This window comes from Gopherus evgoodei, chromosome 11 (genome assembly GCF_007399415.2).
Source record: "Gopherus evgoodei ecotype Sinaloan lineage chromosome 11, rGopEvg1_v1.p, whole genome shotgun sequence".
Lineage (NCBI taxonomy): Eukaryota > Metazoa > Chordata > Testudines > Testudinidae > Gopherus > Gopherus evgoodei.
In genome coordinates, this window is record NC_044332.1 from 45,149,558 (window position 1) to 45,175,022 (window position 25,465).

The 25,465-nt window shown below is 38.6% G+C and overlaps 1 protein-coding gene across 13 annotated transcripts in view; it reads left to right on the forward strand.

Annotated features, from left to right (window-relative positions):
- The window catches only part of LOC115659409 (sodium channel protein type 3 subunit alpha), a 964,414-nt gene extending 942,627 nt beyond the window's left edge, over nt 1-21,787 (forward strand). For all 13 annotated transcript variants that reach the window (XM_030579474.1, XM_030579476.1, XM_030579468.1 and 10 more), the window contains 7 exons: nt 3,887-4,009; nt 7,921-8,202; nt 9,939-9,992; nt 11,531-11,668; nt 14,508-14,612; nt 16,605-16,875; nt 17,863-21,787. In XM_030579474.1, coding sequence (XP_030435334.1) covers nt 3,887-4,009; nt 7,921-8,202; nt 9,939-9,992; nt 11,531-11,668; nt 14,508-14,612; nt 16,605-16,875; nt 17,863-19,052 — 2,163 coding nt within the window. In that variant the 3' untranslated portion in view covers nt 19,053-21,787. The remainder of the gene's footprint in view (nt 1-3,886; nt 4,010-7,920; nt 8,203-9,938; nt 9,993-11,530; nt 11,669-14,507; nt 14,613-16,604; nt 16,876-17,862) is intronic.
- The last annotated feature ends 3,678 nt before the right edge of the window (nt 21,788-25,465 follow it).

Genomic DNA, 25,465 nt, shown 5'->3' on the forward strand with positions numbered 1-25,465 from the left:
AAGACCCCAAAATTGGGCCTGTCTCTATAAAATCGGGACATCTGGTCACCCTATTCCCAGAGCATGCCTCTCAACCTGCAACAGCACAAAGGTGGAAAGCAATGTGTGACAGAGACCCAGAATGAATGACACACAAAGAAGAATATATTCACAACATGTAAACAGCTGAGGGATTCACCACTTTAGAGTAAATAACTCCCTCATATCACTTCAGTTTCATGATTCTGTATACGGTGCTCAGTCTTGTGCTGTGGGCCTAGGTTCTCTTTGGCCTGAGCTGGAAGAATACACTCCCTTTTCTTCCTACCAGTTCTGTCCTGCCTGCTACCCCCTCTCTAGCTCTTCTTTCTTCTTCCCTTTCAGCAGGGCAGGTTTCCCTCCCCTTCCCTCTTACTACTTCTCACCTGCCACTTATAGCTGACATGCCTTCCCCTTCCTGCAGTACTTCCCTCTGATAGTTTTGGGCTGTGGAAGTTGTTGAACGTGCCCCCTCTGTATTCCTGGTACTTTTTCCACTTTCCCTCCTGCTGCTCTAATGTGGGAGATCTAGGTTTCCTCTCAGACTTCACCTGCAATGGAGTTTTGGAGGCAAAAGGTCATCTTGAGAAGAGCTACTTAGGGGCATTGAATTCCTCCAAAAAGTTTTTAAAACTTTTTCAAAATATTAGACTTGTATTCCTAAATATCAGTCACACATCCCTGACCCTCCCTTTTCTGCTAACATTTTTAGGAAGAGTTTAAAATTTTATTGTTAAAATCCACTATCATTACTGCATCTATACACATACATTTATTAATTTTAAAAAAGCCCAACAGTTTCTGATTGCTAAGGTATTAAAAGATAAGTTATTTTCTTAACTAAGCAGTAAAGGAGTTGGCGCCAAAATTGAAACTAAGGATACTGAAGCAGTATAATGTATGGATTACAATAAGTATTCACACTACATATACTGTAAAACTAATCCTAATGATTACAAGCAAATTATGTCCTCTCACTTTGTCCATCTTTTCCTGACTAGTTCAGTCATACAGTTGTAATTTACATTAAGTTCAATTTTTTTTATGAAGAAACTAAAAAGGCATGAAAGTAAAAATGCTACAGTGAGGCTGAGGACTCTACAAGTAGCATAAAGTACCTTACAGACAAAGTGGGTTGAGAAATGACTTTAACAGCCACAGCCTCACTGTTGTAAATTGGCGCAATTCTTCTGAACTCAATGGAGCTGCATCCGTTTACACAAGCTGAAGATTTTGCCCAAAGAATCCTGTTTAATTGAGACAGAGGGCTGAGAGCATCCTAAAAGTGGGACCAATGTGGGAAAGGAGTAGCTCATGAATCTGCTATTAGCATGTAAACAGTTTCAAAGGAGGTGTTTTGTCCTCCTACCTGTGGATGTGTTTAATATTGTTATACTTTATAGTTGTTTCTTGAATCCATATAAAGAATGTGCTGTTTTCAATATTATGTATTCTCCCTCATCTGGGTTTGGTTATCTTTTGTTGACAGGAATGAATTATAAATATTTTGTTCACAATACAATGCATTCCACATTTTGTCACCTCTAGTATATATTAATAATGGCACAGTATAAAAAATTTATAAATATATAAAAAAATATATATAAAAAAAAATATATAAAAAAAAATATATAATTTCATTATAGATTTAGAAAGCACATAGATTATTTTAAATCTGCCTTGTAAGGACAGAAATAATATTTTATCATATTACTGAACAGTCATCAGTAAGATTTTCTTGCTAATACTGTGTTAAGGCACAGTTAATTCCTTTACAACCTTATCCATTATGGCAATAATAAAATAATATAAGCCTTTCCTTTGGTTAAAAATGCATTCTTCTGTAGACATAATCCAGTTGAAAGGTATGTTGAGTGAATTAATTACAAAATTACTTTCTGTCAGATTACTCTATATAGCGAAATAGAATTAATCAACTGTTTTATTCCTATCTGCTCTCAGATTGTCATTTCTAGATGCATACTCCCATATTTGTGGTTCAAGTCATTTTTGTTTATATATAAAATAAAACCGGGGTGCTATTTTAGCACATAAGGGGTATTCCTTATTGTCATATCAGTGAATACTTATATCTGAAAAGTTACTTATTTTATAAATTCTGTGGGATTAAGTGAAGGTCTTAAGGATTCTTTCAAGTACTGGAAAGAAATATGCATATATTCAGATATACATGTCTTCTATACTTCTGGTGGTGGAATGGTATAGGTATAGTTTAATTAAAAAAACACAACTGTGGCAAATTCTTCCACTTAAAGACTACTTAACTTAGCTTCATTTCAGACATAAAAGTTAATCCTCTCTCGAGATGGAGTAATTTACATTGAGCAATCTTCTCTGATATAATACCAATATGATTTCATTGCCCATGTGTCTTTGTAAATATACAGTCGTGGTCAATAAAAAGCTGAAATTCGCCAATAGGTGTCACACAAGTATTTGAGGTAGCACTGTACTTTCCTGTATTTAGAACAGGAAATAAGTTGGGAACCTCAATTGCTTATCTGTTGGTAAACAGTGCCTTTTAAATGGCAATCACCGTAGTCCAAATCCTGCTATCTTTACTTTCATAACACTTATAATGTACAAATATGTGCCTTTAAATGGGTTGTGGTTAGGCTTTTGCTCAATAAGTCATTTTTGGACCTTAGCGATGTTGTTAATCATCCCTCTCAAATCTCTCCTCTGGAAGAAAATAGTCAAGAAAGAAGGAATGTGGCAGCTCCATCAACACTAATTTCACAGATATTAGTCACTATGTTTTTATGTCTGGGTGTGGAACAGCAACTGTATTATTAATATCTAAGGTTCATGAAGTCTTCCTAACAACAGGCCATGGGAAGATGTTCATGCTGAGTTATCACAGCAATCATCAGCCTTTCACAGGTGAACTGCTGCCACTGAAACCTACCAAACTTGTTGGTAAGCGGAAGAATAAAGAAGAGTGTTGTGGAATCTGCACCAATTACTGAGGTGTCTGCCCACTTTTTGCCAAAAATTTTTGCACTCCAGATGTTCTGTCCACTAGTTCCTGGATTCTAAGGTAGATATGGTGGCTTACAGGAACTATGATTTTATATGGCTACCATGCGTTGTTCCATGTATGACAAGGAGCTAAGACTGGATCCTTTGAGTCTGACCAAATGATCAAGTCTGTAGGGAAGGCTCATGATGTGCTGGTTAGAGCAGTGAACCAGAAGTTAGGAGAACTAGATCCTAGTCCTAGCTGTTCTATTAACTCATCGCTGCTTGACCCTGGGCAAGTTACATAACCTCTCTGTGCCTTTTTAAAATGAGGATAATAAATAATACTTAGCCACATCTGTAAAGTACTTAAAAACCTCAGAAAAAGGTACAAAGTATTCTTATTAAAGATCATGGGTAAAATTTTTGAAAGTGTCTAAAACCTATTGAAAGTCAGTAGAACTCAGGCCCCTAAGATACATAGGTGCTTTTGGAAACTCTATCCTTTGAGAACAGTGAGCTATGTCCAGATATTGAACTCTAACCAGATAAGAAGAGATAAAGATAAGGCAAATTGGCAAGCAGTACAGACTAATGTATACTCTTTTTTAAAAAACAGGCCCACTTTAGGTCCATTATGGTTCCTTGCCCCTCCAACAAAATATGTGAAAATTTAAGGACTTTTTTATGTTAACAAAGCTTCCATAAACAGGTGTCCTATAAGTATTTTCTCTTCCTCAATAATTTTAAATATTTCCTATGGTTAAAAAAGGAATACAGTAAAAGGAGGTCCAACCAGTCTTTAGAAACTCACATAACACATATTATATTCTAATATCAACAGCTTCGGGAAATGAATAATTATTGTTTTTCTGTTTTTCTGTAGGTGTCGTTGGTTAGTCTAATAGCCAATGCGTTGGGCTATTCCGAACTTGGTGCCATTAAATCGCTTAGGACACTAAGAGCTTTGAGACCTCTAAGAGCCTTGTCACGATTTGAAGGGATGAGGGTGAGACAAATGAAAGAACCTGAAATAATCCATGCATAAACAGAAACCATACTTGCAAAATGAGGAATGACAAATTCATGTAGAAATATTGCACTATCCTCTTTTCTATTTCATACCAGTATCTACAGTAGGATGCTGTATTACATAACTAAAACATATATCCATTTGCAAGCATTAGCATTTACAAGCAATCACATACATTTTTAAGTTATTTACCACCTAGCTAATTACAGAGGTTTTTGTGTAAAACATTACGGAATTATCAGGATGCAATGAATGCACTGTTAATTCCTATCACATTTTCTGATGATGAGCGAAAGAAGCATAGATTCTATATTTCCCTCCTGCTAAGAAAAAAAAAGTCTAAAAAAATTGTGGCCACTTAGTTTGCAGAACTGTGGTTGCTATCTTTCTACTATGTATGGCAATCAGGTTTTAAATGATGATACTGGGGATTACTACACAGAACTCCTATGACAGAGTATATGAAAGTGTGTGAGGGAAAGGTATCTGCACAGGATTTACATTCATGTAGTTTACTTCTTACAGGTCAGACTTAGAGTGTATCCACTCTACTCATGACTACAGAGGTGAGTTATTGTCATAACATTTTTTCCCAGATCTGGACCTTAGTGTCCAAAATATGGGTGTTAGCATGAAAACCTCCAAGCTTAGTTACCAGCTTGGACCTGGTAAAGCTGCCACCAGCCAGGAATTATACAGTGCCTAGCTCACTGTGGTCTCCCCAAAACCTTCCCTGGGGGACCCCCAGACTCAGATGCCTTGAGTCCTACAACAAAGGGAAATAACCCTCTCCCCTTGTTTCCTGGTTAGTTCCTCCCAGGCTCCCCTCCCTGGACGACCCTAGGAGATTCCCTGCTTCCAGTCCTGGAAACACAAGTACCGAGAGAGCTAATCTCTCTCCCCCCCTCACCCAGAGGGTATGCAAAGTGAGGCTTAGTAAATCTAACACAAAGAGATTTTCCCCCGGACTTCTTCCTCCCACCAATTCCCTGGTGAGCTGCAGACTCAATTCCCTGGAGTCCCCACTAAAGAAAAACTCCAACAGGTCTTAAAAAGAAAGCTTTATAAAAAGAAAGAAAAGTACATTAAAAATAGTCTCTGTATAAGGTGACAATCTACAGGGTCAATTGCTTAAGAAAAAAAAAGTGAATAAACGCCTTATTCCAAAAGAATACAATTTAACACATTCCAGCAACTACACACATGTAAATACAAAAAAACAATATAAACTTATTGTCTTACTATCTTTGTACTTACAACTTGGAAACAGAAGATTAGAAAGCCAGGAGACAGAAAGATCACTCTCAGAGCCGAGAGGGCACAGACACAAGACAAAGAACAAAGAACTCACACCCCAAAACTTCCCTCCACCCAGATTTGAAAAAGTCTTGTTTCCTGATTGGTCCTCTGGTCAGGTGTTTCAGGTTACTCCTTTCCAGGTGAAAGAGGCATTAACCCTTAGCTATCTGTTTATGACAGTTATTCCAACCCTGGAGCTGTTATAATTCCCATTGGATTTAGGGACCTGAGTGGGGAGAAACTGTCCTTAGAACTGAGAAATTCCAGTTCCTTCTCCATTCTTCCTGGGATGTTTATTCCATCTACTTCTGCTGTCAGCCTCCATCCCCTGCCTCGTGTCAGAACTGGCATGGGACACAAAGCAACATGGTGGTGAAGAGGCTGGCAGTAGTGGGACATAAGGTATGTCAGGCGCATGAGACTCCCTGCCAGTTGGAATCGGGGGCGGGGGAGGGGAACACACATTTCTGTATTTCTGAGAGGCCCCTACACAGGACAGGAAGTGAGGGCTCACTCAGTAAATGGTAGAGGGAAGGATGGGGTGAAGATGGAAGACAGAGATGGGAGCAGAGTTCTTTTAGTTACTGCCCCTCAACTTTGAGTTTTATTGTGTATCAAGGCAATTTTGATGAGCCTGTGTGATTCCACCACGTTGCCTCTCTTCCCACACAGCCTTCCAATTCTTTCCTGCTTAGGAAATTACTCAGATTTCCATATCTTGCCATCTGCCTAAATATAACAGGAGTTATCTCTGTTGCAGTGACAGATGATGCTAATGCCTGAAAAAACTGATTTGTAACAAAATGGATAACATTCACATGTTAACCTTCACCTTGGAAAACTCAGCTTCTACAAAACTCCCTTTATAATCTATCTGTATACTTTAAGCTCACATACAAATAGTATTGTTTCTTTCCATTTGTCGCAGGGCTAATACACCCCGTCACCCCGTGGGGGCAGGGGAGAGGTGCATCACATCAAGTTTGAAGGGGTGCCGCGGGTCTTGGAACTGCATGGCTCAGGGACCTGAGTCCTTAATGCGGCCCTTGATAGCAGAGCAGTGCGGCGCAGTGGCCAGAATCAATATTACAGCCCCTGCTGTTGGGGCAGCACAGCCCAATGGCCAGGGGCAATATTATAGCCCCTGCTGTCGGGGCAGTGTGGCACAATGGCCAGAGTCAGTACTACTGGCAAGGTGCGGGTCTGACTGAAACACGCTGTGCCTTGGTCCAGTTCTGTTACCATTTCCCCACGAAACCTCCCTGGGTCACTTCCTACCTGAGTCTCTGGAGTCCTCCGACTCTGGGATTCTCCGGTCTCTCCCCTCTCCACAATGTCCTGTGTCAGGATCCATCTCCACGGGGCTGGACTCTGCATCTTGGAGTGCAGGCAGTCCTCCTTCAGGAGCTGGTGACACACTTCCGCAGTCAGCCCAGACTGAGCTGCTCTGCTGGCTTTTATATCCTGCTTCCAGCTGGAGCATGCCCAGCAGAGCCGCAGGTGTGTGGCCTCCTCGGCTAAAAGTGATGGGTTAACCCGTGCTGTACCAGTGTGGGGGCTCATACACCCCATCACACCAATACTGTACAACACAATAAGAATGCATTTTTTAATAACTGATGCCAGTGAATAGTTCCTTTGTACCTGGCAACTAGATAAAATATTAGCTCTTTGCCCACACCCCATAGGCCCCAAACAAAAGCCTAGCGAAGTAAATGGAAAGACTCTTTATTTTAACGGTCTTTGGATACAAAATTAACCACCTAAAATCTTCACTGCAGATAGATCTTTTGCTGTTTCCTCAGCTGCTGAATCTTCTTTTCAGAGTAAAATAGAATCATTGTACATATTACAAATAACCTTTGACTCAGTTGCACTTGTTCTGATCTTTTGCAGTCACTTTTCCCTGTAGAATTGCTTAATAGTATATAAATTAAACATAGCCAAGAAAAACAAATTAACAGAAGTGTGAATTTATTTGCACTCATAAAGTCCAATGAATATAATTATTTTAGACCAAGGTTTAAAATTAATTATGTGATGAGAAAACTAAATGCATAGTACAGAGTTGCCTAACTTTTCTATGTGAATATTAGAATATCATGTGTATAATTCCTAATGTTTTAATTCAGTCTGAGACACAAGTCATCACTACTGCCTACTTTATGTGTAAAATTCTTTTGCTCAGTCTTCCATCATCAGTCATTCTTTACATTTATTTAAAAAGTATATTTTGTTGCACTGTTTATAGATTTTGATTTATGTTCTTAATATTTAATATTTCTTTCTCTCTTTTTTCTAGAGCACACAAATTCTAAGGCTCCATCTAACCACTATCAGGTTTTCTTTAATTTCTTTTCATACTTTTTCATTGTCTGGCTTTCCATGTAGGTTTTTAGTTCCTGCTTTTTTCAGTTTCATTAAAGATATTATTTTCTTTCAATATTTGCTAAAAGATTTCATTATAAAACATAGGCAGAAAAAAAATCTATAAGTGTTAGTTTTATAGAAATATTAATAGAACATTGTGCAATTCTTTAATTATAAAAGATACACTGAGGATTTTTTGTCTTTAATTTGTATGCTAGGTGGTTGTTAATGCCCTGATAGGAGCAATTCCATCCATCATGAATGTGCTACTCGTTTGTCTGATATTCTGGCTAATCTTCAGCATCATGGGAGTAAATCTATTTGCTGGCAAGTTCTACCACTGTGTTAACACAACAACTGGTGAGATGTTTGATATCAGCGATGTTGACAATTATACTCAGTGCGAGGACCTCATAAAAAAGAATGAAAGTGCCCGATGGAAAAATGTGAAAGTAAACTTCGATAATGTAGGCGCTGGGTATCTTGCGCTGCTGCAAGTAGTAAGTGAATTTCTGTATTTTATATTTCTGTATTCAAAAAAAGTACAAGCAAAATGGGCAATTTTAATCAAAAAGCAGGTTAATTTCTTCATATACAGTCAGTACCCTTCAAAAGACTCATATTACTTTACCTGTAATTAAGATATTAATGGTACAAGAGGGATTCCTCCTTCTTACATTGATAGTCCCTAATGTTAAAAAGGCAAATTTAAGTATTTTGATGATGCAAAATACAATTGCACCCCCTGCAGCCTGAGGAGTGAGAATTAGTCTAGGCAGGCACAAGAAACAGGGCTCTGTGGCTTCTTTAATGGTCCCCCTCCCTCCCCATCCCTCTCCCCGCTCCTTGTGGGAGTTCAGTTCCTTGTGGATTTGGGAGGGGGGAAATGGAGCTGAGAAGAGGGCAGGCATCCTAGCTGATTGGCTGGTCTGAGGAGGCGTGCCCCAGCACCCACTGGCACCCATGCACCTAAGGGGAGGGAACCTGTGCCCTTTCTCCTGGTCAGGGTGCCATTATATGCCCAGAATAACAAATCCCACCCTCCCATCCCAGGGATTATAGTAGGAACAGGTTTTCTGAGTCAGCTGTGGGCATCGTGCTAGTCACCTGTTTGGGAGAGGGAAGGAATTTTCCCCTCACTGCCTGATTGGCAGGGGCAGGGTGGGTTTTTTAGTCTTCCCCACAGCAGCTCAGGGATCTGGTGGTTAGGTTAGGAGATACAGTTCAAACTGATCATTTGGCAGTTGTCCAGTGCAGATACTCATTCAATGGGGGTGGGAGTCAAGTTCCCTGGTAGACGGTAATTGGAAGTGGAGTTAGGGGATGGCCTCCCCTAAAGAAGCTGGGGAATTGGGATGGAGCTCCTAATGTCTCGTTCAACAAGAAGAGAACCCACTTTTCTGTAGCCCCTTAATCCTTGTACACATGGAGAGTGGAAAGATCCCAGCATCAGGCAGGAACTAGTTGTGGACACCTAACTTCCACTAGGTGAACAAATCATGGAAGGAAGAATGACCTGCTCTGGACAAGTTATTGCCAGATAGTCCCTAGATGAGTTACATTAATAAACGTGTGGCCTACTTAAACCACATCCCTTGTGCCTTGTCTTTCTTCCTACATGGCTGGGACAAACTGTGGTTGCCACTAAAAATCTGTACAATTGTTATTTACAAATAATTAATGCAAGGGAAACCACACTAACATTAATTAGGTAAATAGGATCATTCTAAAAATGTTTTAAGAAGGACAAATGTACTAAAGACTCATAACTTTCCTATTGGATTAATATTTATAATACAGCTCTATATAGTATATTAAATGAATAGTGAAGTATTAGAAATCCACATTTTATAGTACTGCCTGGTTATACTCATTTTACCCAATACTGTTACTTAAAATGGGCAATAATTGCCACTTATTCCATACAAAAAGCTCCTAATGATATCACTGAGGCTTCTTAGTAAAGATCAAGGACCACATATGGTGCCTAGTGAAGGGATGGAGTGGTAGGATACATATGATTGGAACATTTTAGTATAGCTGATATCTATTTATGAAAAAGTGTAGGAAACTAATACTAAATACATAAAATTGTATTATATGAGTGTTTTTATTGTGGTATGAACTGTGCTGGCATGAAATTGTGTCGTTAAAAAAAGATTATTAAGAGATGTGCTCTAGTCATTTTGTAGGGCCTGGATTTTTACAGGTAGATAAACACTTGTTCCATTTCCAGGCTACATTTAAAGGATGGATGGATATTATGTATGCAGCTGTTGATTCACGAGATGTAAGTAGAATATAAGTTTTAAGACTATTTATATTTGTTGAATATATTCTGACATTCCGTATATGTAATGAAATTTTAATAGCTATATTGAATTGTATTCAAAATATTGAACAGTAACAACATGGATTCACTGATTATAAGGCCAAAACAACCATTTTAATCAATTAATGAGATTTCCTACATAACGTGGGCTATAGAATTTCACAAAGCAATTCCTGCAGTCAAGGGAATTAATCTTCCTTATTTCTGTTAAATCCGATAATTTGTAGTTGAATTAGTCTGTTTAGATTATTTTTTAGAAAACCATCCAGCCTCAATTTAAAGATGCCAAATGGTGATGGATTAAACATTGTCTTTGGTAATCATCTGTGTGAGTTGTTAAAAAAAATGATATTCAGGAAATGCATACATTGAATATAGAGAAACATGCAATCTTGTTTCAAAATTGATAATTAGAGGGTCACACACTTCACTGTTCATGTAGGCTGGGCACTATATGTTGCCCAACTTATTTGATGCAAATCACTTTTCATGGTTGAGGAGCATTTAAGAAGGTATCGAGGGGGGACAGAAATAGTATTTTTCAATTCACCTCATATATGTACTGTAAAGAAATCTGTATTGTGAAAGTACAACTTACAAATGTAGAATTTATTTTTACATAACTGCACTCAAAAACAAAACAAAGTAAAACTTTAGAGCCTACAAGTTGAAGCATGAAGAGGCATACAAATATTTAGCATATCTGGCATGTAAATAACTTGCAACACCAGCCATGTGAATGCTTGTTCTCACTTTCATGTGACATTGTAAATTAGAAGCGGGCTGCATTATCTCCTGTAAATGTAACCAGACCTGTTTGTCTTAGCCATTGGCCGAACAAAAAGTAGTGGACTTGTATGAGGTGAATTGAAAAATACTATTTTATCTCTTTTCCAGTGCAAATATTTGTAATAAAAAATAATGTAAAGTGAGCACTCTGCACTTTGTATTCTGTGTTGTAATTGAAATCAATATATTTGAAAAAACATTTATTAAATAATAAATTTAAATTGGTATTCTACTATTGTGTAACAGGGCAATTAAAACTGCAATTAATTGAGACTATTTTTTTCTAATTTCATGATTAATTGCAATTCTTTTTTTGATCGTTTGACAGTTGTTACACTGGAAGTTGTTAATGGTTGCTGTCAATCACAGTTCTAGTTAAATCTGATGTGTGTGCCAGCCCCCACTTCCTCCTCCCCATGTACCAGGGTCCCCCATTCTTCCCCTATGCTGGGAATTGGGTGTCCCCAATTCCCCCTCCCAACAAATGGAGACTAAGGGACAGAGAGAAATTCCATCTACTTGAGCGCAAGCTTCACTTTGCTAGGCAAATAAAATATATTGCTAATATAAAGTATACTATCTACCTGTACTATGGTATCTGTATCTATTTATCTCCTCTTGCCATGACTTGCTGCTTTATGAATTAAATGAAATTTTTGATTCTCAGTGTTCATGCAGATAATATGTAAATGTATAATGTTTTATAGCTATTAGATCAGCCTAAGTATGAGGACAACCTGTACATGTATCTTTACTTTGTCATCTTTATCATCTTTGGATCATTCTTCACCTTGAACCTTTTCATTGGTGTCATCATAGACAACTTCAATCAACAAAAAAAGAAGATAAGTATTTCAAGTATTTATTTACTGCTTTAAAAGTGAACAAGATATAATAAAAGCTATGAATCCCCAAGTCAATTTCCTTTCTAGACATTCCTTACAGTGAACCAATGACTTATTCTGTGTGAAGATGATGAACACACAATTTATCTAAATAAATTCACCTTCTGCTTGTTCCTATTTTTGTAATGAAAAAATCTGCTGCCATGGATATGACTGCAACATCATAATTTCAGCACTTTGACTTCACTGCAAGAAGACAAGAGAAGGCAGGCAACAATAATATAAATATTGTTTTGTACAAATATGTTCACAGAAATTTGCAAATTGTGCAAGAAAACTTGCAATAAATAAGCAAAAGAGGAACATGTGTGTTGTCACTCTGATTAGCAGGAAAGTTATCCTCTTGGAAAAAGTCCCTCTTTAAAATTAATCAGATGCACATATTACTTAAATACTTATTCAATGAAGTATAGCCACGAATGGTGGGAGGGACTAGCTGCCCCAAGTACAAACCCATACATGATTCTAGGCATGTACTTGGCTTGGCACCTGTCCCCAGTGCTTGCACCACTGGGGCTACGCTTCTATTTTAGTGTGCTAGCTCTATCAGAGCTAGCGTGAGTATGTCTCCTTGGGCTGGAAATTACACTTTCCAGTGTAGACATACCTTGAGTGTATAAAACATAGATAAAATAGAAAAAAATCAAGGAAGCAACTACAAATCCAGGTCTACAAGTCTTTATAAGAATAAGCTCCATCAATTCCAACAGGATTTATCACAGGAGTAAAGCTTATTAAGGATCTGTAGGAATGACCCATATCATTCTGACCTGTTCAATTATAGGAAATGGGAGGAACTTGTAAACCATATTGAACCCTCCTTTAATTTATAGTTCATTGGAAAGGTGAAAAAAAGGCAAGAAAACAATGCGAAATTTATTTTTTTTCTCTGACTCTGTTGATCTTTCAAGTAATTTTAAAATAATGTAATTAAAAATAATTGGAGACCCTAGGATCCTAAGTATGATAATTCTTCAAGCGTCTGATGGAACTAGCAGCCTGAGAATCACCTTAAATGTCTGTGTTTGCTGTGAAAATCCTTTGGCTTCAGCTGTGGCCACTCTAATCAATTAATGAGATAAAACATTTGCATTTTACTCCCAGCTGAGTCTAAGGCAAAACTCAGCTGTGAATGAACATCTTTAAACAGTCAGCATTTCTCTTCAGAATAACTGCAGACCAACCTGAAGCTTCTTCAGATGCTTCAAGGGGCAAATCCCATGACTTGAGGCTTAAGTTTCCAGTTTAGTAGACACTAACAGCCTAAATTTATCACTTGATGGACATTTAATTATGTCCATAATCAACTAACACAAATGTTAGAGTGCTGAAAGCACTCACAAATCAAATAGTCAGATATTTGACTGGTAGCATTTGTACCTGCAAAATAGAGGCTAATGTGAAAAACAAATAACAGGCCCTGAAAGGCTTAGGCTTTGTCTACACTACAGACTTCTACAAATGTAGCTATGTCAGTCGAGGATGGGGTGACCAGATAGCAAGTGTCAAATATTGGGACAGGGGGATAGGAGCCCATATGAGAAAAGCCCCAAATATTGGGACTGTCCCTATAAAACTGGGACATCTGGTCACCCTAGTTGAGGATGTGAAGAAGATCTCTAACCAACAAAGCTATGCTGGCAGAAGTCCTTTGTACAGACTCAGTTACACCAGCAAAACTGAACTTTTACTGGAGTAACTTGTTTCACGTCAGGGCACTAGTTTTGCCATACCAGTATAAAGCACAGCTTTACTGGTATAGGTGCATCACACTAGAAGCACTTTGCTGGTATAGATTACAGTATTCTTATACAAGTAAAGCACTCCTAGTATAGACAAACCCTTAAAATGGATAGGGGCTCTAGTTTGTTTGGATTTTTTTTTAATTAATGTCTTCATATGACAGAATCCATCGTGATCCCCCTCAGTATCACTCCATTCTGCTTGTCTCTTAAACTAACTGTATAGACTATGATCTCAATGGTGACCTGCGTCCACGCTATGTTTGGAACAGTTCAGGAATGAGGCAGAGGATGGTTCAAAGGTGGTTTTGTGCCACCATTAAGCTCCCCAGTCCTGGAGCCAGCCAGGAAAAGGCTAGTGCAGTGGTTCTCAAACTTTCATACTTGTGACCCCTTTCACACAGCAAGCCTCTGAGTGAAACCCCTTTTATAAATTAAAAACATTTTAAAAATATTTAACATTATTATAAATGCTGAAGGCGAAGTGGGGCTTGGGTGTGGAGGCTGACTGCTCACAACCCCCCATGTAATAACCTCGTGACCCCCTGAGGGGTTGTAACCCCTAGTTTGAGAACTTCTGGGCTACTGCTTGGCACAAATTAGAACTACCTCAGAGATGCCCTAATTTATACCTGGCTCACTGTCACCTGAAGAATCATTCCGGCAGTCTGAGACTGTGAGGGCACAGAAATGCCCTAGCCATGCCCCTTTCCTGCAGAAACATGCTCAGTGTCAGGGACTGGGAACAGGTAAGAGCAGAAACTGCTGTGGTGGTCTTATGTTACGGGGGAGTAGGGAGAGATGGTTTTGCAAACACTGGAGAAATCCTCCAACTACCAGTGGAAGCGATCAGTGGGATATACTTTGTGCTGACAGAGCTGTGCAATAACACTTGTATGATACCTGAAAATTGCCCTTTTAGTATATAAATCAAATGTAAACTCAAATGTCCATCACTAAATTATATGGTGACATACAATAGTTAGAGGTTCCATCTGTAAACATGGTTGTAACCAGTTTTGATTTCATTTCCTTACTTTGGAGGTCAAGACATATTTATGACAGAAGAACAGAAGAAATACTACAATGCAATGAAAAAACTGGGGTCCAAGAAACCACAAAAACCTATACCTAGGCCAGCGGTAAGAGTCCCTTTATTTTCACGCCTCCTGCATTAAATACCCATATGAAAGTCGTGGCCCAAGCCTCTGCCCTGATGCTTACTCCTTTTAGTGGCTTCTCCCTTCTCCTCACATGGGTTGGGTCCTGGTTTCTTTTTCTGACACCTAGTGCCTCCACCCAAAGTGATGCCGGATTGTGTCTCAGACTCAAAGGGTGCAGTCCCATGGGAAAATGAATAATACTACTAACAGACAAGGAGTATAAAACCCAGTGCACAAGAAACAATATATAACAACTCAAAGTTCAGCAAAGGAATGACGCACCCAAAAATAACAGAGTAACAAAGGGGGACAAAAGGATTAGGGTTAACTAGTAAGTACTAAACATTAACAAATTAACTAATTTCCTACCTCACAACACTCCCAACTCTTCCCATCCTCCAGCTCCCGCCCTAGCACTTCCCATGTAGATGGTATGCTGAGGAGGAGTCCGGAGATGAGTGCTGCAGTGCTGTGAATGTTAGCCAGCTTAAACCTGGGTGGGGCGGAGTCTTCTCCTGGCTGCTACCAGCCTCACTGGCTTCCTGGTGTTGGCAGGCTCTCAGTAGCCACTGCTGGGCTGGATCTCTGCCACTCTGGACACTGGTTTCCACAGAGCCTGAATGGCCTGATCCATGCAACTTTCCCACAGCAGTTCAAAGATTCCCTTTGTGGGGAGAGGGAGTTAAACAGTCACTCTGTGAGCTGTTCTGCTTCTCTCTCTGAGTCTTGCAACTCTCAAGCTCAAAACTGAAACTAAAGCTAGTCTACTCTCTGGACACGTCTCAGGAGCTGGCAAACTCCAAATGGGGGTTACAGCTGTAAGTACAATATATATATGTGGTAGAGGGAACCAGTTTTTTCTATTGTTTTCGTTAAAGGAGCAGAATTTTCTCCTTGCCCCTATTTTTTTGAGAGTTAGCTTACTTGAATAATTAGGGCTGTTCTCATATTTTTTTTAAGAACATATATGTTGGACATTTGAAATGGAGGATTCCCTAGATACCTGTGCTAAGTTTCATGATGCACTACATAATTTAGCTGAGTCCCAGGGCAGCTGCAGTCAATTCTGGCTGCTTATTGCTTTTGCTAACCTGGAGGGAGAGGGGATCTTTCCTAACCTTGACTTCCTGGTCTTCTCACTCCAGAAGACCTTTTCAGGAAATGGGGATGCACTGGCCCTTACTGGGAGTTCCATAAAGACCTGCAATAAGGGAGAGTGATGGTGGCAACTTGGTGGGCTTTGAAGACAAAGACAGAGGGGAGCAGACCCTAGTTACTCCCGACCTCAAAGACAACTAAGGAGGGCCTGTCAGGAATTGTGGGAAGAGATGAAACTGTGTTCATAGAGGTTCAGTTTCCACAAGGCTAAATCTTTGTGTGAGCTACCTGATGTGGTGAACCAGATGCTGTATTGTTTGATGAACTGTTCCACTCAATTCCTACAACTTTTGGAAAATAATACTTCTTGCAGAAGCTATCCACTACAGCAAATTAAATAATAGTCGAACTGGAAGGATGTATATAGTCATCCATCTAAGTAATGCATAACACAGGATGATGGAACCAGTAAGTAAGGGATATAACCTTAACCATCCAACTAAGTCAGTGAGCACAATCAGTGAAGGGCAGTTATGCAAAACAGAGGCTGGGGGATAACATTTCCTGTTCCTGGAGCACAGACTGGTGAAAAAGGTGGCTTTTGACTTGACTAATCTTTATTCCTCACAGCATTGTCATCAACCCTCCAGCCAATAGTGATTCCCTACTTGCTCACCTCTGACAGCTTGTTCAGCCACAAGTCAGAAGGGGGGAAAAGGATAAGTTACCCTCTGAGTTGTGAAGATGGATCAGTTTACCAACACCTGTTCTACAAAACTAATTCCTGTCAAGCTACAGTGAATTGCTCTCCCTGAATTTGTAAAGAAAAACATATTTTCAAACTATAAATAGTTTTTGTTTTTGTTTTTGCAGAACAAATTCCAAGGCATGGTCTTTGATTTTGTAACAAAACAAGTATTTGACATCAGCATCATGATTCTTATCTGCCTTAACATGGTCACAATGATGATAGAAACAGATGACCAGAGTGATGAGATGGAAACTATTTTACATAGGATAAACCTGGTATTCATTGTCCTTTTCACTGGAGAATGTGTCCTGAAATTGATTTCACTCCGTTATTACTACTTCACCATAGGCTGGAACATTTTTGATTTTGTGGTTGTCATTCTCTCCATTGTGGGTAAGAACAGTTCACTTTCATGAAGGGGCTATGTGAGCAGAAAGTGAACATTTCCTTTAATGATTTTATGATGCTTTGTATATGGCTTTGTCATTTGTCATGGCCTGCAATTCAATTTAGATATCAATTCTTCAGTTTTCATTTTTATAGTACAATGTGCATAAAATGATGCATATAAGAGCATTTTTGCCAATCTGATTTGGTTTATTTTAATTTGAAATGTCAGAATCTGTATTCATGAGCAAAACTGAGGAGTATGTGAACAGGGAGGGATTTTTTTAATCATCATGTAGGCTAAATATTTAGAGTTCAGTTAGCTAAAAGGCAGTAAATCTCTCAGAATCCTAGAGCCCGGGCTGCAGCCTGAACCGAACATCTACACCTCAATTAGACAGCCCCTTAGTCTGAGTCAGCTGGCACGGGCCAGCAGTGGGTGTCTAATTGCAGGGTAGACATACCCATAGAGACTTTACGGCACACTCTGCAGAGCCTGAGGTACAAATTCCAACAACTTGCATGAGCACCCTACTTTTCATCTAATTATTACTGTTTGGTATAAAAGGCTTGTAGGAGACTGAGTTGCAAGAACTAATGCACTCAGAGAAATTCCTGTTTCTAGGCTTCCTTATGAGTTGATGCAAAGTTTAGACAGGAACAAGCTACCTTTGCTGTAAGCAACCCTCTTTCTCTAACTCATTTCCCTTTTCCTGTTGGTTATCTTTACTTGATATAATCTGTACAGAAGGAAACCACAGTGTCACAGCCTCCAATGTAACATTTTCACAATTAAATAAAACAGTCCATGTGACACTAATGCTATTATCTTCTTTTCAGTGAAGTTTGATATTAACTTTCAGCATTTAAAATGAACTTACTGTTCTAATTTTTTCTGACAGCAATAAATATTTCCACAAATAATGAGTTAATATACTTTAAAAGCTGCTATTGTATTATTTACTTTACAATGTGATTTTTTTGTTTTAACAGGTATGTTTCTAGCTAAGGTGATTGAAAAATATTTTGTGTCCCCCACCTTGTTCAGAGTTATTCGACTCGCCAGAATCGGCCGAATCCTACGTCTCATTAAGGGTGCTAAAGGGATTCGTACTTTGCTTTTTGCTTTGATGATGTCTCTTCCTGCTTTGTTTAACATTGGTCTCCTGCTTTTTCTGGTCATGTTTATTTATGCTATATTTGGAATGTCCAACTTTGCCTATGTTAAGAGGGAAGCTGGGATTGATGACATGTTCAACTTTGAAACTTTTGGCAACAGCATGATCTGCCTATTTCAAATTACCACGTCAGCTGGTTGGGATGGTTTGTTAGCACCAATTCTTAACAGTGGAGAACCAGACTGTGACCCTTATGAAGATCACCCAGGAAGCTCGGTTAAAGGAGACTGTGGTAACCCTTCAGTTGGGATTTTCTTTTTTGTCAGTTATATTATCATCTCATTTCTAGTTGTAGTAAACATGTATATTGCTGTTATTTTGGAGAACTTCAGTGTTGCTACAGAAGAAAGTGCCGAGCCCTTGAGTGAGGATGACTTTGAGATGTTCTATGAGGTTTGGGAAAAGTTTGATCCAGATGCCACCCAGTTCATAGAATACAGTAAACTGTCTGATTTTGCAGCTTCACTGGATCCTCCTCTTCTTATAGCAAAACCAAACAAAGTTCAGCTTATTGCAATGGATCTTCCCATGGTAAGTGGTGACAGAATTCACTGCCTTGACATCTTGTTTGCTTTTACAAAGCGTGTTTTGGGGGAAAGTGATGAGATGGATGCACTTCGAATACAGATGGAAGACCGGTTTATGGCAGCCAATCCTTCTAAAGTCTCCTATGAGCCAATTACAACTACATTAAAAAGAAAACAAGAGGAGGTATCTGCTACTGTTATTCAGCGTGCTTACAGATGTTACATTTTAAAGCAAAAAGTTAAAAAAGTCTCCTGTATATATAACAAAGATAAAACCCAAGGGGATGGCCTACCTGTCAAAGATACGATTATTGACAAACTCAATGAAAACTCCACTCCAGAAAAAACATATGAGAGCTCCTCTACAACCTCCCCACCTTCCTATGATAGTGTTACAAAGCCAGACAAAGAGAAATATGAAGAAGATAAAGTAGAAAAAGACTATAAAGGTAAAAATGTTACGGAAAGTAAAAAATAAAAAACTAAGAATTCTGTTTGTGTGACAAATTGTTTACAGCCTTTGAAAGATGTATTTGTGTCAACAGGACTCCTGAAGAAGGTTTATGCCAAACTGACAGCTTTTACATATATATATGTATATACATATCATACATATATATATATATACACACACACATACACACTGACGGTCAGTGCCTATAACAAGACAGTGATCTCTTGTCATCAACCTGTGACTCTGTAAAACAGGGTAACAACCTTGACAAGAGGTTACTGTTTTCATTACAGCTGACACTGCTGAAGAGGAGACATACAGTAGCTACAGTCTGTAGGGACCATGAAAGGCATGCAAAGCTATAATTTTTGTGGGTTTTAACATACTGCAAAATATCTAGTACAATAACTGTATCCACTGTTTGTAATTCAACTGCCACATTTGCCATATTTTTACAAAATTGGTTTTGGTGAATTTATTGTTTTTTTAATTCACAGGTTGTTTACTATTATATGTGACTATTTTTGTAAATGGGTTTTATGTTGGGGAAAAGGGTTCGAGGACCAGGTGTTCTGCTCTCTAATTCTCTATAATGTACAGACAGCAGTGATTTGCATGAAGGCATGCTGCACTTATAGATCACGCATGGAAAAAAATGACATCAGACAAAGTAACAGAGTTTTAATTACTTCCACATTTCAGGGTGGCTCTAAAATACGAGGTGTTTTAACTATTTGTGTTGTTGCATCCAAGCAAATCTTTATGTGCCTGCAAAGTCTCCTGTAATTTACAAGAATTTAGAAATGGATTATTTTTATGCAAGTTGTTAAATATCAAGAAGTGCAAACTTCATCCCAAGTTCCAGTCACATAGTCTTTGTTTTTGTTAAATGTTCCACAGGAAAAAAATATCGTATGGAATCTGCCCTTGAAAAGTGACTTCATCAAAACAATTCACTTGTTTAGAAATTCTACTTTATCCTGAGGTATTGTTTTGAATGTTCTTCTCTCAGTTAGACTGACATCTAATAGGTCAAAAAAATGCCCTCTGTTATGTAAATACTTATTTTACACTGTTGTGCATATTTGAACATACAAATAAGTGGTCATACCACAGTACTTTGTATCAAATAAGTGCCGCAGTATATTTAGTTTGCAAGCTTTCAACAGGTAATCTCTTGTATTCTGTACCATTATAGATCGTTTGGAGGGTATCATTGATGCATGTTAATATTGCCTTTGCTGCTGTATTTCGCTCCGTCTACTGTTCAGAGTTCTTCACTGTAGGAAGCCATATGTCAGTGGTAAAGTGAATTAAATTGTTCAACCAGACCTCATTCCTGCATATCATTAAGCAATAGTTTGCAGTTATTTACCAGCTTCTTTAGTTTTGCATTTTAAATGGTTACTATTTGGTGTAAAGCCAGACTGTATAGGGCCTACTACAAACTGTTTAACCTGTTGAAAATGTGGTTAGCATATATAAATAATGTAAAAATAAATCATATTACTTGGCAGCATTTTTGTACATAAGAAAACTGTCATCAGCTTCATGTAATTGTTTCTTAAGTTATTTTCCACAGTCACTTGTTTATTTTCTATCCATGGTAATTTTCAATGGAAAACTTCACAATGAAAGAAATAAAGAAAATAGTGAGTATGTGTAGGCTACTTTGTTTTAATATTGCAAACATTTCAATGTGAAATATTTTGTGTAAAACTGGAAACCAAGTTTATTTGGTTCCAAATAGTTACAACTAGTAAGTGGAAGTGATGGGGGGATGTTTGAATTTCTAGCACTGCTTGCATCAGAAGTTTTGAGATAGTCTTATTGTTCATGGAATCCTTGCTATTTTTCCAGTGTTTGTTTACATAGATCAGGGGTTGGCAACCTGAGGCACATGAGCTGATTTTTAGAGGCACTCTGCTGCCAGCCAGCATGCCAGCCGCTAGCCCTGCTCAGCCTGATGCCTGCCTGGATGAACGGAAACCTCGGCAGCAGCAGGCTGAGCGGAGCTGGTGATCGGGACCCTGGCTGGCAGGAGCCAGTCGGAACCCCAAACCAGCAGCGGGTTGAACTGCTCAGCCCGCTGCCAGTCTGGGGTTCCATCTACCGGCCCCAGTCAGCCCGCTGATGGTCTGGGATTCTGGCCACCAGTCTTCTGCCAGCCGGGTTCCTAGCCACCAGCCCCACTCAGCCCACAGCAGGTCTGGGGTTCTGGCCACCGGTCCTGTGCCAGCCGGGATCCTGGCCACCGGCCCCGCTCAGCCTGCTGCCGCCGTGAAATATCAGCCACCGGCCTCGATCACCTTGCTGCACTATTATTTACTTTACATACAATAATAGTTTAGTTATATAATATAGACTTATAGAGACTTTCTGAAAATATTAAAATGCATTACTGGCATGTGAAACCTTAAATTACAGTGAATAAATGAAGACTTGGCACCCCACTTCTGAATGGTTGCTGACCCTGACATAGATTATACTTAATCTTTTTGATTCATGCTGCACTAGAACTCTTCTAAATACAATATGGGACCCACAAGATTTTCCAGGAATAAAACGGCACACGTGTATCATCTAGATCAGGACATTTTGTGTTTCATACACAATCTAAAGTTAAAGGTAGACTCTTTTACTAAAGCTTTTGACTTGTAATGTGTTGGTGAACTGCATGCAGGAAATTGCTGTTATCATAAAGAACGTAAACTACATTATAATCGAGCCAAAAAATAAAGATTTCATTTTTTATTGTATTTACTTTCTTTGTCTCTGTGCTTTTATTGTTTAAAGAAAGAAAAGAGGGATTGATATTGACAAGGAATGCATCCACTTTCACACGCAGTAAAAATATTATGCATAAGTAGCAAGTCAAACAAGTGTATGTTTAAAGAAAGTTTAATGCAGCGTTCACCATTAAATAAGTTACCCTCTATGGCTCTTACATCGCTGAAGCTCTGTGGACCTCCACTATTTGATAGCCAACAGATTTAACAGGGACAGCACAAAGCACCTACTTCACCGCACAGTTTTCTTTCTACCAAATTTCAAGTACCTATTTCAAAGTACGGAGGTGCTAAAAAGGTTCAAAGATATATTTTTTTAATTGGCAAAATTACCTGTTTTTTCCCTAACTTCATTCATGGAGATGGCTGGACTGCTTTTGCTGAAACTTTAAAAAACCCAAAACAGCACAAGGAAGAGACCTAGGTTAGAAAATTTTAAGTTAAACAATTATGTTTGGCAAAGGTATAATCACCTGCCTACAATACACTTAGTACCCCATCGATGTGGATGTGTTCATAATACCCTGCTTCTGGGATTATCTAATCAGTATAAACATACTTTGTATTTGTCTATACTTTATGCATTGATATGGAAATGATAGGGTAGAGTAGTAGGTTCTCTCTGATAGCTAGAATGAGGCATAACTCAAGAGTGAAAATACAAATCCTGCAAGGTCGTCCCTAATTTGTTAAAATAAAAACATATATTACCCTGCTTTATATCATATATAAGAAATCTCTACAGATAAGCTATAATTATCATTGTTTAAATGAAATGACTCACTGATTTTTTTTTCTTCTCACAAATAGGAATATAGAGGGTAGAGTTTGCTACTTGGTAGTGATGTTCCTACATTCCAGATCAAGTATTTTACGTATCTTTGGAAGTTTTTAATTTCTGGATGCTTCCCTCTTCTCCATTTATAGCCTTATTTCCAGAGAACAAGTTCTGATGACAGCAAGACTAATGAACAGGCAAATGAAAGTACAATTTCACAATGATTTTAATGTAACTGAACAAAGCCTGTAGTATAATCCTTAGGGTGGATCATTATAGATTGACAAAACTGAGATACAGAATAATCGTTAGCAGTTAACACATTCTTCTTTCTGCACTCTTAGCCACTATGAACTTGGAACTGGTGGGATCTCATCATCTGATCACCCAAAAAGGAGAAGGTGTTTATAAAGTCATAATCTATACTGCAGCAACCAAACACAGCAGAAGCAAAGATATCTAACCTACAATTTCTGGCAAAGTTTTAGGCATACAAATAAACTTTTATTTTACCAAGTTCCTCTAATGAGGCATCTTATAACCTTAGCTCAGAAGGCCTGATCTTGAACAGAAGAAGGATTTTAAACTATATAGTGAACTTCCTCCATTCCTGTAGGATTTCAAAAAATGTAATGAATTTAGTACTTGTGAGAGAAGCCATCTAAAAATGTTCTCCTTATGCCTACAAGCCAGCAGCACCAAATGATCAAAGGCTTCAAAAGCTGCTGAGAGGTCATTAATAAATAATACCACCTAACTCATATAGCATTTTTACTATTGTGATGGATATCCTTACAGAAGGAGGTAACCTATCATCGTCACCATTTCTGTCCCATTCCCTAGCCTGATTTGAAAATTAGCACTGGCAGGTTGTTGTTAGTAAGCTCCAAGCAAAGTGCAGAAAGGTCAGTGATTTTCCTCATAAGTGGATATCAAGCCCTCATGTCTCTATTTAAGCCAAATATAATATGTCTGCGTGTCCAGAGATCACCTTGGAGAAGTCTGTGGTACTCTGGTTCATTAGAGGTGTTGTGTGGGTAACAAAGTTTTCCAATATGATGAGAATCAGCAATATCTGAGATGGCCTGGAGTGATAATTTTTCAAACAAACAAACAAACAAACAACAGAATCCCTTTGGCATGCAGCTGCGAGTAGAGAGAAGCAGCTAATTTGATTAATGATGTAGATCACATCTTTAGAAGGGAACGTCAGCCTTTCCTGCTGAGATATCAAATACTACTCAAAGATGGCATATAAAATAATTCAAGTGAGAAAATCATGATTTTTTTGGAACATAAGAGGGCCATATCTTGAAAGGGAGCTAGTAGGAACTAATCATATAAACAGAGCAAAAACTGACACCTTCTTTTCCTTTAGGACACCTATCAAACATCATCAATCATCATTGTCAGGGAAAGACTTCAGGAAGGATTGGCCAAACCAAGAGACAAGTAATAACAGAATAGAGGAAATAAACTGCAAATGCATCTCAAGAACTTCAGATGGCACAAGATCAATAGACACATGGAAGTTCCTGTTTGTTGTTCCTCACCATGGAGGTGAGGAAGTTGCTAAAATAGACTGCTAGAATCACCCATCCTGGCCAACTCTGCATGAAAACATTTTGGACTTGTAAACTTGTTTTTCAAGTTGAGCATAGAATGGTTTGGACTTTTTCCTGATACCTTTGGAACACTAAGGAAAGCAAGTAATTCCTCTTAAATTTTCTGGAAGTTTGGACATATAATACCACTATAGGGAGAAAGAACAGGACATTGTAGAAAGCACCAGTCCGGTTTTTGAATGTTTAGAGGTAAATAGAATAAGGGACTACCCTTGAAAGGGAGAGTAAGACCTGCAAGCTCTCCCTTACATCCTCGGCAAATTAATGAAGGAACCTACTGGCTTAATGGTAATGGAAACTTGACCTCTGTCGGGACTGGTAAAAGACCTTGCTGGCGACCCTGCAAGAATATTTGACAGGCAAAGCCCACATGAATATACAAAAGGAATTCCTGCTCCAAAACCTGGAAGGAGATCTAAATTTTAAAGCCCTATTTCTTCAAATTCAGAAGCCAGAGGAATGAAAGTAATTTGTAGAATGAAACTGACTTTTATGATTTCTTCAAAAGTTGCTTATGTGTAATTTTGGCTGGATGAGACCCTGTGGCTTGAACTGAGGGTTTTATAATTGTTAAGGGCTTTGGATCCTAAGGTCAGTAATGAACTGCATTTGATAAATATAAAGAGCAAGGGAGAACAATACTGCACTGAGAATTAGAGGGAAGACACCCTTAATGCACAGTGACATTCGAAATTATTTCATAAGGTAGTTTCAGATACTCTTCAGCACTCGGTTGCTCATACACAAAATTTGTGTAAAACAAAATTTGACAGGTGATTAATGCACAATGAAGCCCAATATGTTTTTAAAATCTTAACTGTAGATTGAAAAAAATATTGTGTATAACAACTATTACATATTTTCATATGGACTTTTATTATGGAAAATATCACTTATGCAAAGTAAAATTATGCCAATCAAAATACGAAATTATCGTGTATTGAGCCAAACCCTGAGAGGTCTGAGCTGTCCCGCATCCTACGAGGAGCGGATGCAGCCTGAGCAATACTGTCTGTGGAGTCCTCATGATTCTACCATGATGAGACATCTGAAGGATGCTGTGTATGTGTTTCTGTAGGTACATCCAAACCCATTCCTTCTCCTTCCCTGCAAGTCAAACCTATTCCTTCTCACCCGCTTCCAGTGCTCTCTCTTACTTAACTGGGATTGGAGAGTCTGGACCAGGCCTCCTAGGTGCACAATAAATGAAAGCTGCTGAGCGAGGGGCAGAGGTTGTGGTGTTAG